Genomic DNA, 16,954 nt, shown 5'->3' on the forward strand with positions numbered 1-16,954 from the left:
TTTTTGGATAATATCCTGAAATGAGTATTTCCAGGAGACGGTGCTGAACAAAATTAAGCTTGGTCATTGGTAATTAGTGGAAGTTTCTTTGTAGTTATTTTCCCCAATCCTGAGTGTATTTTGTGGGCTCTTTGGACCCAGGTTTGCCATGAAGCCCTGCAGGATTTGCATGGTGATGGATTTGTTCTCCTGTGCTGTTTGCCTGTTGGGCACAGGACTGCTCCCCTCTGCTGAAGTGGAGGAATTGGTGAACACTGATCCATGTGAGGGAGGGCAACAAAAGTTCATTTTAACACATTTGCCCTTAGAGAAGAAATCTCACAAATGGCCATACATATATACCCTTCTGTATGCACACACTTTAATTTTTTTAAATGCAATTGGGGGCCAAGAGTGTGAGAACTCTGCTTTTACTCCTTTGCTTTGCCTCTTCTTTTTTGGTAGAGGAAATGCTTGACAGTCATCAATAAAAGATTAAATCATTGATGGCTATCAGGATAAACTAAACACATCTCGTGTGTGGATGCTGGCATAGTAGGAACTTTTCCAAGATGTTTCAGGCCTCGTTCTCTGGTTTGTTAAAGGGCAGAGAATAAGGTCACAAAGGAAATCAAACCCTGATGTGGAGAAATGAAACATGAGGCCTACTGACTTCTAAAAAACATTTTAAATAACATTCTCTAAGGTTTCATTTTATACCGAAGGCAGCTGTAATAAGTTTTGGAAGATGGTGTAAGGTTTCTATTAAAGAGAGATTTTTGCTTGCTTGGTTTTGTACCCAAATGAAGGAATGAGGGAGATGGAATTAGAGCTTATTTAGTATAAGGTGAGAAACTAAAAGTTCTCTCCAGAACCGTAAAATAATAATTTATATGTTCTACAGCAATTTACAAATTAAAAAATATGAAACTGTTCCTAGATCTTCGAAAATGACACACATAGCCATGGAATAATTTAGTAACTGCATTGCAAATGCACTTTTGCCACAAGTAAAATAAGACTGCTGCTTTGTAGTGTGCTGCCAGCATAGCCTCAGTGAATAAATTCCCAGTAGATGTTTGCTGCATGCCAAATATATTGGAGTGTATAAAAGATCCCATTGTTCAATGGCATCATTATTTGCTATTATACTCACAATGTTTGCTTGTGAAACAATTTATTGGAGACAAGTATGTTTAAGAAGGAACGCTTGGTTTGAAATTCAGCTGATTTGGCTTGTAATGTCAGAGCTTTTACAGTATATAGCCTCTAAAAATAAATATTTAGGTCTGCTGTTTTTCACTTATCTTTGAAAGAATTCCTGGAGCAGGGGAGAACGGGGAGCTGAGGCTGGGGATGGCCAGTGAGCATTTCACTTCTGATTCACAGAATTGTTTAGGTTGGAAAAACCTCTGAAATCGTTGGGTCCAACCATTAACCCAGCAGTGCCAAGGCCACCACTAAACCACGTCCCCAGGTGTCACATCTACACACATACATGACTTTTAGATGCCCTCCTTGGGCAGTTCCAAAGCTGGGCAACCCTTTTGGTGAGGGAATTCTCCCTGGTATCCAATCCAAACTTCCCCTGGCACTACCTGAGGCCGTTTCCTCTCGTCCTGTCACTTGTCACCTGTCACTTGTGAGAAGAGCCTGACTCTCACCTGGCTAAAACCTCCTGTCAGGGACTTGCAGAGAGTGAGAAGGTCCCTCCTGAACCTCCTTTTCTCCAAGCCAAACAACCCCAATTCCCTCAGCTGCTCCCCAAGAGAGGTTGACTGAAAATGTGTGAGAAATGCTTATGCATGGGCATAGATTAGAAGCTGAATTGGCTCACATTAAATACACTTCAGTTTTCCAGAGAACTCTGTATTTGCCTGTGTTTTCATGAGAACAAGAATGAAGCAGTGTTTCTGCTGCTGTGTCTGGGTGAAGCAGAGAGCAGTGGTGGTGGTGGCACTGATTAGGGCATTGTAGGAAGTTTAGCTGCCTCATTTGTGCATTCTGCACGCTGAGGCTTCTGCTGCTACTTTTGAGAAATTCCTTTTGGTTTATTTTAAGACGTTTTAAACCAAGAATTATCCAAGATTAATCAATAATATTTCTTTTTAATCAATAATCAATTAATTTATCAGAATTAATCAACAATATTTCTTCTTAATGTGTGAAGGTTAAGCCGAGTCAAGACACTTTAGAACTCAGAGGTAACTTAATTACGGTAGCTTAAAAAAACCCAAAAGGAGATATTTTACCTAATTAGGGCTGAGTTAAACCGTGGAAAACGAGCAAAGTGTTTAAGCAGGGTCATTTTCCCCCCCTCCCCACAAATGGCTATTCTTTAAATTACAAGTGTAGCGCTCAAGCCATCTCCTTTGAACTGCAGGTTTTGTTACACGCTTTGGCTGCGGTGTTATTTCGGAGGAGTCAGCCAACAGGCTTACAGGGCTTTTTGGCTGGGGTTCACTTACAGTTTTCTTGGCAGCCTTGCTTATTTATGCATCTTTATTTCTCTCCCTCTCCCTCTCTGTTTCTCCCCCGTTCGCTGCTGGAGCAGAGCGCTCCCCGCACCGGCCCATCCTGCAGGCGGGGCTCCCCGCCAACGCCTCCGCCGTGGTCGGCGGGGATGTGGAGTTTGTCTGCAAGGTCTACAGCGATGCCCAGCCCCACATCCAGTGGATAAAGCACGTGGAGAAGAACGGCAGTAAATACGGGCCAGATGGGCTCCCTTATCTCCAGGTTTTAAAGGTGAGGCTTCGCAGATGCCGGTAGCGGTGGTGCCTTCCTTAGAGCGTGGTGTAAATCCAAGGATTTCGAGTTCTGAGCTTCTTTTGAAAGTGGAGATGTTTATGTTAGAAGTGAAGTGATGAGTTAGATAAACATTTGCTTGTCTTAATGCTAACTGTGCAGCTTATAGACACTGTTTTGCTCCTTTTTACTTCCATGAAAAGTCCTTTGTATCTGAATGTTTCAGGCATGAATTGCTCAGAAAAATAATGAAAATCCTTCTAAAGAACATCATTGACATTTTTGTATGGGTAGAAAGCATCCAAAACATACCTGGGACAATCTACTCCATTTCTTTCATGTTTCTTCAGCCTCTTGATTTCAAAGAAACATGGCAGCTGCAGCCAAAAGCTTGCTGGAGGACTGGGCTGTGTGGATGCTGAGCCTACAGAGATGTCTGGTGTGGAGCAGTGTATTGGTACTGTCATTCCTGCCAGTTTGGAGCAAGCCTGACCAGGGAAAATGAAGCTTTCCAAGCTGGGTGGCATTTCCAAAACTCTGACAGGCTCTGTACCTGCTTGTCCCATGCAGTACCTGCCCAGGTGGATTCCTTTTCCCCCCATGCTGCTGTTCTCTAACTCTTCGTGTGAAGCTGCGGATGTACGAAAACCAAACAACAACAACCAAAAGGAAAAAAAAACCCCAACAATAACAAAACCCCCAAACCCTTCAATGTTTAGAGGCTGATATTCTGGTGACGTGTTGGTGGTGGGACCATAGACAGATTGGTGTCCATTCTGGGCAGCAGTGACCTTGTTCTCCTGTGTTATTGGTCTGTTCTAGCACTCGGGGATAAATAGTTCCAATGCTGAAGTGCTGACACTGTACAATGTGACAGAGGCGGATGCTGGAGAATATATTTGTAAGGTCTCCAATTATATAGGGGAGGCCAACCAGTCTGCCTGGCTCTCTGTTCTGCCAAGTGTACAAGGTAACAACGTTTTTTAAAGCAAGCTGGAAAAAATGGTGCTTTGGGAGACTGCAGGCAGCTTGTAGGATACTCTCTGGCCTTGGTGGTATATGTGGAATCCTCCTCTGGTGATGCAGCTGGTGTTGCACCAGCAGCCATGGAAAAATTCCCACAATATTCTCCGTACCAGAAGCACTGCTTTGGTTTCTGTTTGCTGAGCTTTATTCTCTCTTTGGTGTCTTTGTGTCTGTGTGTGTGTTGGACAGTTGTGTTGCTAATTCTGCATACTCTGCAGTTGACACAGAGGGTACTCCTTGAATAATGTAATTACAGCCTAGCAGTGTGTATTTATATATACACATAGGTGTGTATATGTGTGACCTGTTCACATAAAAACCCCCTGGAGCACAAGTCAGGTCAGTTTAGTCACTGTGACTGTGCAGGTGGGAGGGTTTTTCCAGGTCTTACTCACCCATTACTAACTGGGGTTTACTCAGCAGTAACAATAAAGACAGGCAAACCTGTGACTGCAGCCCACAACTAATTTTACCTCCAAATTGTCCAATAAAAAGGCATTTATTCCTTGATTGTATTTCAAAGTTAACATTTTTGAATGGAACAGAGATCAAAAGTAGCAAACATTAATTTCTCTAATCCTCCATCACTGAGATCTTGATGCTGATGCCCTGACGTGCCCATCTTGGGGCAGCTGGGAAGTTCCAGACCTAAGATTTACTCCATTTGTATGAGCTTGGATAATCACTGCTACTTGGATTGGTGCACAATGTCAAGCAACAAGTCTGGAAGATGATCAGTAAAAACCACAAAACGTGCAGAGTTTTTGCTCTCCTCTCAATCTTAAAGATGTAGAAAAATGTTTTATTTTCATCTCCTGGTTCTCAAACCTTTGAAGTATTTTTTGTCCTACCCTTAAGAGCCACAACTGAACAAGATCTCTGATTTTTGAGCAAGGATTGGGATACTTTCCACTGTCCTTCTAGGCAAACCATCAAATATTTCCAGATTTGAGATTTAAATGAGATTTGGCAACTCTTCACAATTTACAGTAGTAGTAACTACTCAAAACTGCAGTGCAGTGGGTGATGCAAGGAACTTACAATCTAAGACAGCTACTAAGTTGTCTTTTGGAGCAGAACTCATCCCTTTTTAATCATTTTAGAGTATGCTTTTATAGTAAATTCTTTCCTTTGAAACAGGTCTCTACACGTGAAGGATCCCACATTCTGTCCTACTTTGTTTTCTCTTTGTTTTTCTTTCAACTTTCTCTTGTCATAAAAGAAGAAGGAGAAAAAAAAAAGATTTGTGGGTGAATTTTTCCATGTCTTTTGATTGCATGCATGTTTAGGTGGTGAGTTTAGGTCTGGTGAAGGGTGTTGATTACTTTCTGAGGTGAGCTGGGACCTGTTGGTAAACGCCTTTTGGATGAGGGATTGTGGATGGGGAAGGAGCTTTGCATCTCTCCACCTCTGCCTTTACCAAGTGCAAAGCCCCGTGGCTCCACCTCCCTATCCACAAAAATTCTCTCAGTGTCTAGCTTTTTCTCTTGCTTCCCTCTTGTTTTTTTTTAGGCTGCCGGTGTTAACACCACGGACAAAGAGATTGAGGTTCTCTATATACGGAATGTAACTTTTGAGGATGCTGGGGAGTATACATGCTTGGCGGGTAATTCTATTGGGATATCCTTTCACACTGCATGGTTGACAGTTCTGCCAGGTATACACTGCTCTCTTTCTGTGGTTTTTCCTCTTTTTTTTCCCCCCCTCCCCTTTGTTGATTGCTGCAGAATTAGCACAGCTTCTGTCTCAAAAAAAAAAAGGACGTTTACAATGATTTTGGTTTTTTTAAGCACAGTTGTCTCAAGCCAGTGAGTTGTTCTGTCACAAGTTTGCAACTCCAAAAATCAAACAGCAACAACAACAAAAAATGGTGTGGGGTGTGTGGCTATTGCACTTAATTGAAATGTTTTTACATCATCAGAAATGCTAAGGAGCTGCATTTCCTTAGCACTTCAACGAGACAACTGATAATCAGCCTGTAAATCATTGTAAACTTTGTCAAGAAGATAAAATTCAGTTTGTTACAAAGTTTGGAACTAATTTGGCCATGGTTATGTACTGGCTCATTAAAATGCCTGAGCTGTTCAGTGTACTTCAATTCACTTTTACCTATCATGCAAATCTCTCATGGAAATTCCAATTTCAATGCCAGAGGATCATGTACAGAAGCAGTGCCTTCCATATCTTGGGAATCGGCTCTGTGCATCTTTAAACATTGCATGCTCTAAGGGAACAAGTAGTCATTTGCTTTTACTGCAAAGCATGTCTTGCTGTTCTGGGGTTGATGATGTTTCTGTCCTTAGAAGAAACAAGCATCAATGTGCTTTATTGCCTGAAAATTATTATCAGCTGTTAGAAGATGTAACCATAGTTGGTTTTGACATTAGTCAAATTTTCTCATTTATAACCGTTGGCAGCTGCCTCAGGAGTTCCTTTGGAAAAAAACATGAACCACCTGAGGTTTGCTGGGTCATCTTGTGCTTAACATTTTTTAATTGTTAATCCTAAGGAAGAGGTACAAAACCTGCATGTGTGTGTTGCTGAGCCTCACAGTGTGGGAGTTAAACATTCCCACTGTCTGCAGATAATTTCTTACCTTTTATTGAAATATATTGAACAAGACAGCTTTATTCCATCTCACTCTGAACCGAACCCTGAGCCTGTGAGGTGTCACCAAGCAGGCAGAGCAGTGCTTGTGTAGAGCTTGCTTCTGCTGGCAGTGTTTGCATTTTGCAAGTGCTTGAACAGCATTTTTTTTTTTAAACCGATTTTCTTGAGCAAAGTATTTTTCTAAGCCTGGAAAGGCACAAGAAAATTTCAGCATGAAACGTGCATTGCTTGCGGAGTGACCGCTGATGGCTGTGGAATGCTGTTTATCCGGGGGTTGAATCCCAGATAAGGGATTAGGGACACTGTTTGCACATATAACTGTCTTGAAGATAGCTTCAAAATGGTTTCAATCAGAGAAACAGCTCTGGAGAACCACTCCCTCCCAAATCTAATCTCATAGGCCAGTAACCACTGATGAGGTTACTTGAAAGACCGCAGTCCTTGCAGAAGAGGGCTCGTTAATTAACGTGTCGCTGCCAATTCGTTTTTCACTTCAATTATGCTTTTTAATCCAGCACTGGGCTCCTCAAAGGACCTCAGGGGAGTTGGGCACCCAGCATGAAGCACAGCTGGTTGAGCAGCTGGACAGCCAGCTCCTTGAAACCCTTTTGAAACCCCTAAGCTGAGTTTATAGACGTGATGGGGGACTGATTCATCCTCCCTTCCCTCTGTATTTTGATATTCTACTGCAAATTTTGAATAAAGAGGCAGACCCAAGCAGGCTCAAGCCTAAACATTTATTTTCAAATTTAGACACTTTTCATTCAGGCTAGCTAATTCACAGTTTTATCTTTGGATGTGCTTTTGTGTGGTTCACACAAATTGCTGTACTTATACATTTTGACTCGAGTAACAAAATGAACCTGAGCCTAATTTGAACAGTTTTTGCTTCTCTCTAAAATTATCCTTAATCATTATTCATATGATTAAGGATATTACTCATATGATAAGGATATGATTAAGGCAATATTTCAATGTATACCTACGTACCTACCTAGGCAGACACGTGTGTATGTTTGTCTATGAATACACAGATGCACAAGCTCACACTCAGTGCAAACTGAAAAATCGAAGCACTAATCTGGAAAAAAGAATTACTCTCAGATAAAAATCAAAGCTGTAATCTGGAAAAGAGAATTACTCTCAGATTACAAGATGGCCTAAACATCCAATGCTCTGAATACCACACAAGAATTGGTTATATTTTATATTTTACCGTTACTTGCTCCAAGTGCTGTGCCGAACGCTGCCCTTTTTGCTAACCCTGTGGCCTGATTGTTCCCTCCCAAAACCTTCCCATCCAGCTCCTGAGAAAGAAAAGGAATACCCAACCTCTCCAGACTACCTGGAAATAGCAATTTACTGCATAGGGGTGTTCCTGATAGCCTGCATGGTGCTGACGGTGATCATGTGCCGCATGAAGAACACCACCAAGAAGCCGGATTTCAGCAGCCAGCCCGCCGTCCACAAGCTCACAAAGAGAATCCCCCTGCGCAGACAGGTAACAGAAAGTAGATAAAGAGTTACAAAAAACTTATTTTTTACCCCAACAACTAAGCCAGCACATCCCTCCTGCTGAGGAAAGGGAAGAAGGGAGTTAATAAATTATAGCGGATTGCGGGTGGGATGGAGAAGAGGCCTTAGCATAACAATGGGTGTCTCAAGGAAATCAGGGTAGGAGAAATGTAAAAACTGAAATATGTTCTGTATTAGCAGTCTGGAGATGAGGAAAAAAAAAAGTATTTCAAGTATTTTGGGGCCTGATCCCACAGCTTGTCAATGGAAAAAATGTTACTGCCTTAATGGTCTTTGGAACAGAATCCTATTTAATTGTATATTTATGATGTTTCTAAGGTGATTATTATTGTGGTAACTAGGTACCAGATACAGAAAGGTATTTCTCAGGAAGACTTTTGAAGACTGAAAGGAGGGGCTTTCATAGCCAGGCATCCAGAAAACACCCCAAAATAGAAAGTAGACTGTAATAAAGTAAAAATAGGGGAGATACTATATCAGATCTTGGACAGCTTGATTAAGATAATGATGCTTTTGAGCAAGAAACAAAAGCAAGTGCCAGATTTAAAATGCACACAACAGCATCGCATGAAATACATTTTACAATTGTTTGTGGCTGGCAATGAGCAATTCTGGAGAGGTTGATGCCATGAGCAACAAACCACTTGAGCAAGTAACAGGACTTTGGCATTATCACAGGCCACCACTTGCCAAAACAGCCTCCATTCTCACACACTGTCCTTTCCTGAAGGATTTGTGGTGTTTTTAGGAGTTTTTAGGAGCTGGAGTTTAATAGGTTTTGATTTTCTTGCAATAGGTCTTGAGGCCAGAGCTCTGCACCCCCAGGCTTCAGCCCTGCAGGATGGGGGATGTTGGAATCTGAGGCTGGGGTTCACCTCAGCAGCCAAAAAAATTCTCTCTGGAGGGGTTGGATTCAGGCTCTGCCCAGGGAATTGGGGTGTGAGGGTTCACTTTGTGTCCATCTGCACCGTGAGGAAGTGGTGCAGGATTTCTGCAGACTTGTTTTTGCAGCCTGTCCAGAATATTGTCACTGTCAGAGCAATACATGTCCCTTAAAAAGGGTTCTTCAGCGTGGGTAAGTGTTTGAAATGAGCTGCATGGGCACACAGAGTGGGAGTTTCTGAACAGCAATACATTTTTCTGGACCCTTGTTTCATGGTGTCTGAATTTCCTTGGTTAAAAATACCAGGGAGTGGAATGCTTTAGCTACCTTCCTCTGAATTCAGTATTTTACAGAATCCTGAGGTAGGGCACCTGAATGTTTTCCAGTCTGAAAGATACTTGGTTTGTCTTATGAGCAAAAAATGTTAATTCTTATTTTTTCTGACCTTCTTTTCCACTTTGGGTTGTTTTTTTTCCTTTATTTTTTATTATTTTACTCATTTGCTTGAGTATCACTGCAACAAAGAGCGACTTTTCACTCTGAATGTGTCAGAAAGAGTGATGAGAAGCCCTCAGCTCAATATTCACACATCTCTTTGGCTAGAAAGATCTGTGTAGATTTCTGGACAAAGGAGCCCTTTCAGATGTTGTGTGCTTAGCCAGAGAGAGAGGGAGATACACATCAACTGCTTAGATAGGAGACATTTATTAGATTTCTGCCTGAATATAAAAGCCTAATGACTCAGAGACAAGTTGATGGTATAAAAAATACCTAGGGTTTGGTGTGAGCTCAGTTGTGTCAGCTGGAAATGATTCCGTGGGGAGCAGAGTGTTATTTCATTTCATGTGACAGCAGTGCCAACCACTGCCCTCAGTTTAGCTATTTATCCTTAAATGATGCAATGTGGACCTTCTCCAAAGCTATTGTTTTCACAGGGGAAAGAAGCTGTCTTACAGCATGTTTGTCACATTGGGGTTTATCAATTTATTTCAGTGTTTTTACATTTTTTTAGCCGAAATGGCATGTTGCTTTTAAAACTGGGAATACTTTAAAAAAAAATATTTATATTTGAAAGTGCAAATGCTATTTCAACCCCTAAGCAAAAATCCCACTGCTCCCAATTGTGTTTTGTTAGCAGCAGTTGCTCATTGAAGGTCTCTCTGCTTTTGTGCCTGCATGGAGGAAAATGTAACTACTGTAAGCATTGTGTGCAATCTGTATTTCTGGTTTGATGATTTCACTGGTCAGTTTGCAAAGGCAGGATGAGACAAGCAGTCCCTGAAGATTTGCTTGTGAATATTCCTTCATTTCTCCTTGGTGCTGAGGCTGCAGCAGCTCTTCACTTTCTGCATCTTTTAAATCTGGTTTTGGGTTTCAGGGCTGTTGTCACAAGCGAAGAATTGGAAAATAATCCAGATGTTTTATTTAAAGGGTGTGTGTTTCTGGATCATTCAACCCCGTTTTATTGTGCCACCAAGCTCACTTTGTTCCAGTTTATTTGTATTTCAGAGGACTGTATTTAAACTTGGTGGGGTTTTGCCACTAAACCTTTATTTATCTGTGGATCAGAGAAGGTTTCCCTTTGTGCTGTGTGTGGGAGGGATGAGGTGGGAGGATGGGAGGGAACGAGATGCTCATGGCAGGTAGGCTTGAGAATGGGGCTGGATCCAGGGCTGGGTGATGGGATTTGTTGGAATTCCAGAGAAATGAGGCCACAGATTGGGAAATTCTTGATATTGTTTTCAAAGCTCTTCTGCTGCTGGGTCAGGGTCCCTGAGGATCTGGGCTGGAAAATAATCCTGGTTCACGGAGAGACGTTTGCACAGCTCTGATGCCATCTTGTCTGAGCAGGAGAAGAGTCTTGCTGAGTAACATATGGTTTGGTTTGGCTCCTCCTGCTCTGTTTAGCCTGAGCTACCACAGGATTTTATCATTCCCCACATGCAGGCGTTTTTTCCCTGCCAAAATTCAGTTCTGTTCGCATTCGTAGGAAGGGTCAGGATGAAGTCAGGAATTATCAGCTCCCATCCCCTGCAATCCTCATCCTCACCAGGATCTGGTACTGAATTTGCAGGTTTTTCCAGGTAAATCCAGCAGGCAGCTTCTCTTTTCCTCAAAGCAGTTCAAGTGTTACCTGCATGGAGGTACCAGCTTGAGAGGAAGGGGATGAAGGATTTTTGGGATTGAGCCTCACAAGCTGATTTGCAGGACAGGCTTTAAGTGACAGGGCCACTGAACCAAAAGAATACAGATTCGCCTTCAATAGGATGTACATCTATTTTGTAGAACCTTTGTTTTAACAGATAAAGTGTAATTGAAGCAGACAAAAAGACAATCCCATCTCTTGTGACTTGCTCAAAGTCAAGTACAAATGTTTGTCATCACTAAAGGTTTTTGTTAGGGCTGTCACAGCCAATCTGTCAAATTTGGACCCCCTCAACATGCACGTGTCTTAAACAGGAAGCAATGGTCTTTTTTTATGCTTTTCATTTTAAATACACTCCATTAATTTATGCCTATTGTTGTTGTGGAGTCTAATTCTTCATAAAGATATAATGGGTGTATTTGTGATAAACAAAGACTGATCAATTTAAAGCAAGGCTTGAGCTCACCCAGCAGAATAGTTCAAAATGGTACTTCAATAATTCAAAATGATGATGGCAGTAGAAATGTAAAAAAAAAGAAAAGTGATCAGGAAAAAGGAAAGTAATGTAGTATTTCATGTAATATTGAGCAATAAAATCATAATTTTTTTAGAGGAATAGACTATGAAGTACAAAGATTAATACACAACTGTCAGTAAGATATTGTTGAATGGAATTTACCTTAAATATTTATCTTATTTTTTTCTTTTTGCTTGGATTTTTTTATGGAAACCACTGTCTTGTGGTACTTACTGGATATTATTTTGTGTATAAGTGTTTCCAAATGAGTGCTTTTCATGGAGGGGTGGTGCATGTGTTTAAAATGTCAGTACTTAACATCAGGATTACTCAATTTTGTGTAGTGCATTTAACCTTGTATTTTCCTGCATCTGGTCACTCAGATGTGCTGCTCCTACCAGCAGCTAACAGCATTATTTACTAATTATAATACACAAATATGCATATGATTTCAAATTAACTTTTACTGCAGAGCCTTCAAAAAGGCTGACAGTTATAGGAAATCACTGCATGCCTGCTAAAATGTCCCAGCATGAGTGCCAGAACTGACAGATCTAGGCTCCAGGACATGGTATGAATTATCAGTGGAGGAAAACACCCTTCATAATCAATTACAGACAATTACACACTGCTCTGCAGCTGATTTTGCCACATGGCATTTAGAGATTCCAGCAAAGATTTGTTTGTTCTAAATGCTCTGCTGCTTAGAAATGCTTGTAGAGCGTTAACTGAGAGCTGATTGAGCACACTGTGTTGGTCAGGGGAGGGAGATGTGGAGTGAAAATTGGGATATAATCATGCATTGTTGGTGAGGTTTGGGTGCATTGGGCTTTTCTCCTTCTCCAGTGCAGATTTGGAGCTCAAAGTCTGTCTGAGGTTGGTGCTGTTCTCACTCCTGGCCTGCTAAAAGCACAAGGGGAGCACACAAGGAGTATTTTCTGGTGGAGCTCTGCCTTCCTGTTGAGTTAAAATTTACCATAATGGTTCTTTCAGTGCTCTGCCCAACTCAAGCTGACTTTCACCTTTCTTTCTTTATTTAAAGAATTAAGTACCTCCCTAGAGCAATGTCATCACCTAAAACAGGGTGTCAGCACACTGAGTGGGCCCCCACAATGTTTAATTCACCTGTGACAGGTGAACCTGCATGGTGAGGGGTTGGAGAGCAGAGCTGCATGTGGCAGGCTGGAAAAAAGAAAAATAAAAAAAGAAAAATAAAAATATAGAAAGCTGCCACTTAAATGTAGATTAAAGCTGACCATGTCTCCTGACCTTGGAATAGGTAGGATTTTCCTCAGTCTTTTATAGTGTGCTCTAAGGCAGTGAAAAAGAAAAATGCTCAAGGGAGGAGATCAAAGGTTAATTCTTTCTTATTGCAGGAAAGGTGAGAGGCCATTTCAAACCAGAAAATCTCCCCCAACCACAGGCCAGGCTGGGTTGGCTTCATCTTTTCTGGAGCAGATTTTTATAGCCCTTGAGCTGCTGTAACTCCTTGTACTGCTCCAGTTAATCAATCAGGAGAATATTCCCTGGGAGTGCAGTGCATTTGTCTTCTCCCAGGCGTGGAGCAGTTCCTCTGGATTTCTCATCATTAATGCACTTTGGTTACCTCCAGTATCTCTGGCCCATCACACAGTTCTGCTGTGAGGTAAACACGTGGAGTAGTGTTAAAAGGGAAACTGGCAGAGCCTTTAATCTGCTTTTTTCTATACATTATTGCTGTTTAAGCTCTGTGTTTAAAATGCATCACCGGAGTATTTCAGTTTATTGCAAGTTTGTATTTATAGGCTTTAACCAGGCTAAGGCTGCTGAATGGTGAGTGTGAAAAGTAGTGAAAAAGGGAAACTCTGGAAGAGATCCAGACAGTGTCTAGTACAATGATAGTATTCATTAAAAAAAAAAAAAAAAACCACAAAACAAAAGCCAAAAAACAAACAAAAAAACCAAAACCAAAACAAAAAAAAAAATCAAAAAAAACAGAATCCAGAATTCTGGATTATTTCTGATACCTAAGGTATCTAAATTTTGTAGCTTCACTTTTGTTCCTTGAAAACAATGGCTGTAATGGCAAAGACAGGTGCAGAAGAAAAAGGAATGTTAATTAATAAAGAATATAAGAATCAAGACTTGAATAAAGATCTTGGTAGAATGACTGGAGAACAGTAAGTAGATTTTGGAAATATGGAGGAAGTGGTCAGCGAGTATTGATAGGTTTGTGGTGAGAGATGAAAAAATAGAAGCCAGAAAAAGCAGAAAAGTGGAATTCAGGAAAGGAGGGTTGGGGGCAGAGGAGCTGCCACACTGGAGATGTGCACATTTTGCACATTTCTTGGTGCTGAGCTGGTTTATTTAATGAAGCATCATTTTCAAACTGGAGTCCTGGTTGTCCTGCTGGCTGGTCCAGCAGGTGAGTTCCCCTCTGCAGGCTGGGCATGGCAGCATCTCTCTCTCCCAGGACTCCATTTAATATTCACTCACTGATTTATTTACAGCTCCATAGTCTGCCTTAATACTGCTTTTCTGTTTGTGTCCCAAGTGGTTATTGGATTTATTTTCTTAGAGGAATGTGCCAGGTACTTATATTTGCTGAAAGTAAATATTATTAACGTTCATGATGGTGGGATGAATGGGGCAGAAACAGTCCACCTTTCTTTTTTGAATGGTGGCCTTGTGTTTGTGCAGTTTCACTCTCTCTTTCCATGGCCACATCTTGTGTGCAGAAGCTGTTTCTGATATCAGGAAAGCTCTGTCAGCTGCAAATCTGGTTACCAAGATTAATTTTTTGATAGCAACCCTTAACATTTTCTCCCTTATGAAACCTCTTTCCACTCTTAACCTCTGGTTTTAGAAAGATGCCTTTTTAAATCTAATTTTGTGGAACAAAGCTGCGACCTGGTGACATTTTACATAAGCAAACCTGGTGGCAAAGCTGATGCTCATCCAGGTGATGAGGGTGTGGGTGCTCTGGTGCTCCAGGCTCCCAGCTGGGTCCAAGAGAAGAACCTGCTGCTGCCTGGTGTGAGGATGGGTGCCAGTGATGGCTTTGTGACATCTTCATCCCAGCCTGGCTGCCGAATTTGGGCTTGGCCAAGATGCGATTTTGGCATGGAGAGAGAAGGAGGACTCACTCTCAGGAGGGGAAGAGTTGCAATACAAGCATTTCTGTTTTGTGTTAGTATTCACTTGAAGCTCTGAGGGCAGCAGATGTCAGGCTGATGCTTGCAGGCTTGAGGAAAGAGTCTTACAGAAGATTCACAACAAAACAAATTGCATGGATGGAGCAGCAGCCTCTTTTTTCAGAATGTTTATCAATAAGTACCTTTGGTACTCTAAGGATGATATTGGAGCTGATGAGAAATCACACTCCAGAGGTTCAAAACTGAGTTATTTTTAGGACCTCTTCCCCACATTTCCTGTAGAGTCTTTGGCTAAGAATGTAGTTAATTGAAAACTGAAGTGTTGTAATAGCTCTTTGATGCTTTCAGTATTGAGTACTTGGAAAATAGAAAGTAGTAGAATCATATAGGCTGGAAAAGACCTTCAAGATCGTTGAGTCCAAATGTTAACCCTGCCAAGACCACCACTAAACCGTGTCCCATGTGCCACATCTGCTCATATTTCAAATCCCTCTGAGGTTGGTGACTCCACCACTGCCCTGGGCAGCCTGACAGTCCATCCATTGAAGGAGCTGTTCCTAACATCCAATTCAAACTTCCCCTGGAGGCCATTTACTCTTGTGCTATTGCTTTTCCTTGGGAGAAGAGATGGAGCCCCACCTGGGTGTGCTGATTTGGGAAAAGACGTGGTGACATGGACAACTAGGAGTGGAAAAAGAGAACTTATCGGTCACCTCTGCTCATGGTATAAGCCGCCCACTTGGATATTTGAGGGTAGTGATGTAAATACTGCCAGTTTATTTTAAAAAAATTAATATGATAAGCAAAAATGCCTTCTGAGGGAATAAATTTAAAACTTATGTGGTTTTTGATTTATGGGACAGACTGACAGCACTGGCAGCCATTAGAGCCAGTATTGTGCATACAGAGGAGGCTAAATGTGAGAACAGAGCACTAGAACCAAGACCGTTGATTCAGCCACTTCCTAACACCAGGGTTCTGAGCTGGCTTGGTGTCAGGTGCTGGTGTTTCTCAGCTTTTGGGCCAAGATTACATCTCCATATTTTTTTTTTTCCTTGTTGCATCTTGCATTGCAACCACAGGTGTCGGCCGACTCGAGCTCCTCCATGAACTCCAACACGCCCCTGGTGAGGATCACCACCCGCCTCTCCTCCACTGCTGATGCCCCCATGCTGGCTGGAGTCTCAGAGTATGAGCTGCCAGAAGACCCAAAGTGGGAGTTCCCAAGAGATAAGTACGTGCATTGCTTCCCCTGACTCCACTCCTGTGTGTCTGAGTAACCCCAAACACGTGGCAGGGGGAAGCATCACTTCCCAGGGTTCCTCTGGTTTAAAGAAAAATCTCAGTTACCTGAAGCTGCTCTGAAGATCAAGATTCAGTTCAATTGTCTGAGATCAGTTGGGTGAAATAGAAATGAAATTTCTTCTGCCTGCAGCCCCAGTTATATTTTCAGATTTATTGCAGGCTTTCAGATGCTCTGCTGAAATGAAGTGAGTTAGGAAAACTCAGTGTGATCTAGACTGGGAAAAATATCCACATGCAAGCACTGTTGAAAGGCAATGGTGATTTCCCCAAGCAGTACCTCTGAACACTAAACCGTGTTTCTTAGTCAACTATTTAATTGGCTAATATTAAAAAAAACCAGCTAATATAATATGTATGAGATAAAGTCTAAATTATACTATTGTACAATCTTTTCTTTCTGTCATATCTCTGGGTAGGATTTGGTGTTGAGTTTGTATTGATATGTATTAAGAGATGATTATTTTTAATTTAGGGGAACATTTTGCACGTTGGGTGCATGGATGTGCAATTTCTGTGGCTTAAAAGTGCTGGGTTTCAAGCAGAGCATGCTTAATTTTGATATATTCAAATTCACATGGCTGCATAATATTTTCTTCAAAGTCTGTTGACTAATATGCAAAATGAGCTTTTGGATAATCTAATTAAAACTGTAATCGTATTGCTTAATATAGAAAAAAAACATGCAAAGGAGAGATAATGTTAACAAAGGTGTAGAACCTTTATGAACATTATTTATCAGAATTAGTACTAGCTTTAAGAAGTCTTTAGGGTACTTTGAGAAAATAACACCTTTTATCATGGACACTCTCTCTGGAAGTTCAGAGTTGTAACTTTTGAATAGACAAACTGTAATTTTGAGCTTTCTGATAACTCTTCTGGAAATTATTTGATTGGTTTAGCTGCAAACAAGAGTAAAAGGCTGTAATTGCCACCTGCAGCACTCTGGTCAACAGTGGGGGTCTGTATATGTGCTCCTGTCAGCCCCTGCCCTGGGGGGATCCACTAAATGCGGAAAATTTTAGAGTTGCTAAACATTTAAACCCAGTGCTGAGCACAAATGTAGGGGGAGCAGA

The 16,954-nt window shown here is 41.5% G+C and overlaps 1 protein-coding gene across 7 annotated transcripts in view; it reads left to right on the forward strand.

Annotated features, from left to right (window-relative positions):
• FGFR2 (fibroblast growth factor receptor 2) overlaps positions 1-16,954 on the forward strand; it is an 80,876-nt gene that overhangs the window by 48,275 nt on the left and 15,647 nt on the right. For 5 of the 7 annotated variants that reach the window (XM_064716822.1, XM_064716825.1, XM_064716826.1 and 2 more), the window contains 4 exons: positions 2,534-2,724; positions 5,263-5,407; positions 7,665-7,867; positions 15,659-15,810. In XM_064716822.1, coding sequence (XP_064572892.1) covers positions 2,534-2,724; positions 5,263-5,407; positions 7,665-7,867; positions 15,659-15,810 — 691 coding nt within the window. The remainder of the gene's footprint in view (positions 1-2,533; positions 2,725-5,262; positions 5,408-7,664; positions 7,868-15,658; positions 15,811-16,954) is intronic. The other 2 variants (XM_064716828.1, XM_064716821.1) reach the window with 1 other exon arrangement.

This window comes from Zonotrichia leucophrys, chromosome 6 (genome assembly GCF_028769735.1).
Source record: "Zonotrichia leucophrys gambelii isolate GWCS_2022_RI chromosome 6, RI_Zleu_2.0, whole genome shotgun sequence".
In the NCBI taxonomy this organism is placed as follows: domain Eukaryota; kingdom Metazoa; phylum Chordata; class Aves; order Passeriformes; family Passerellidae; genus Zonotrichia; species Zonotrichia leucophrys.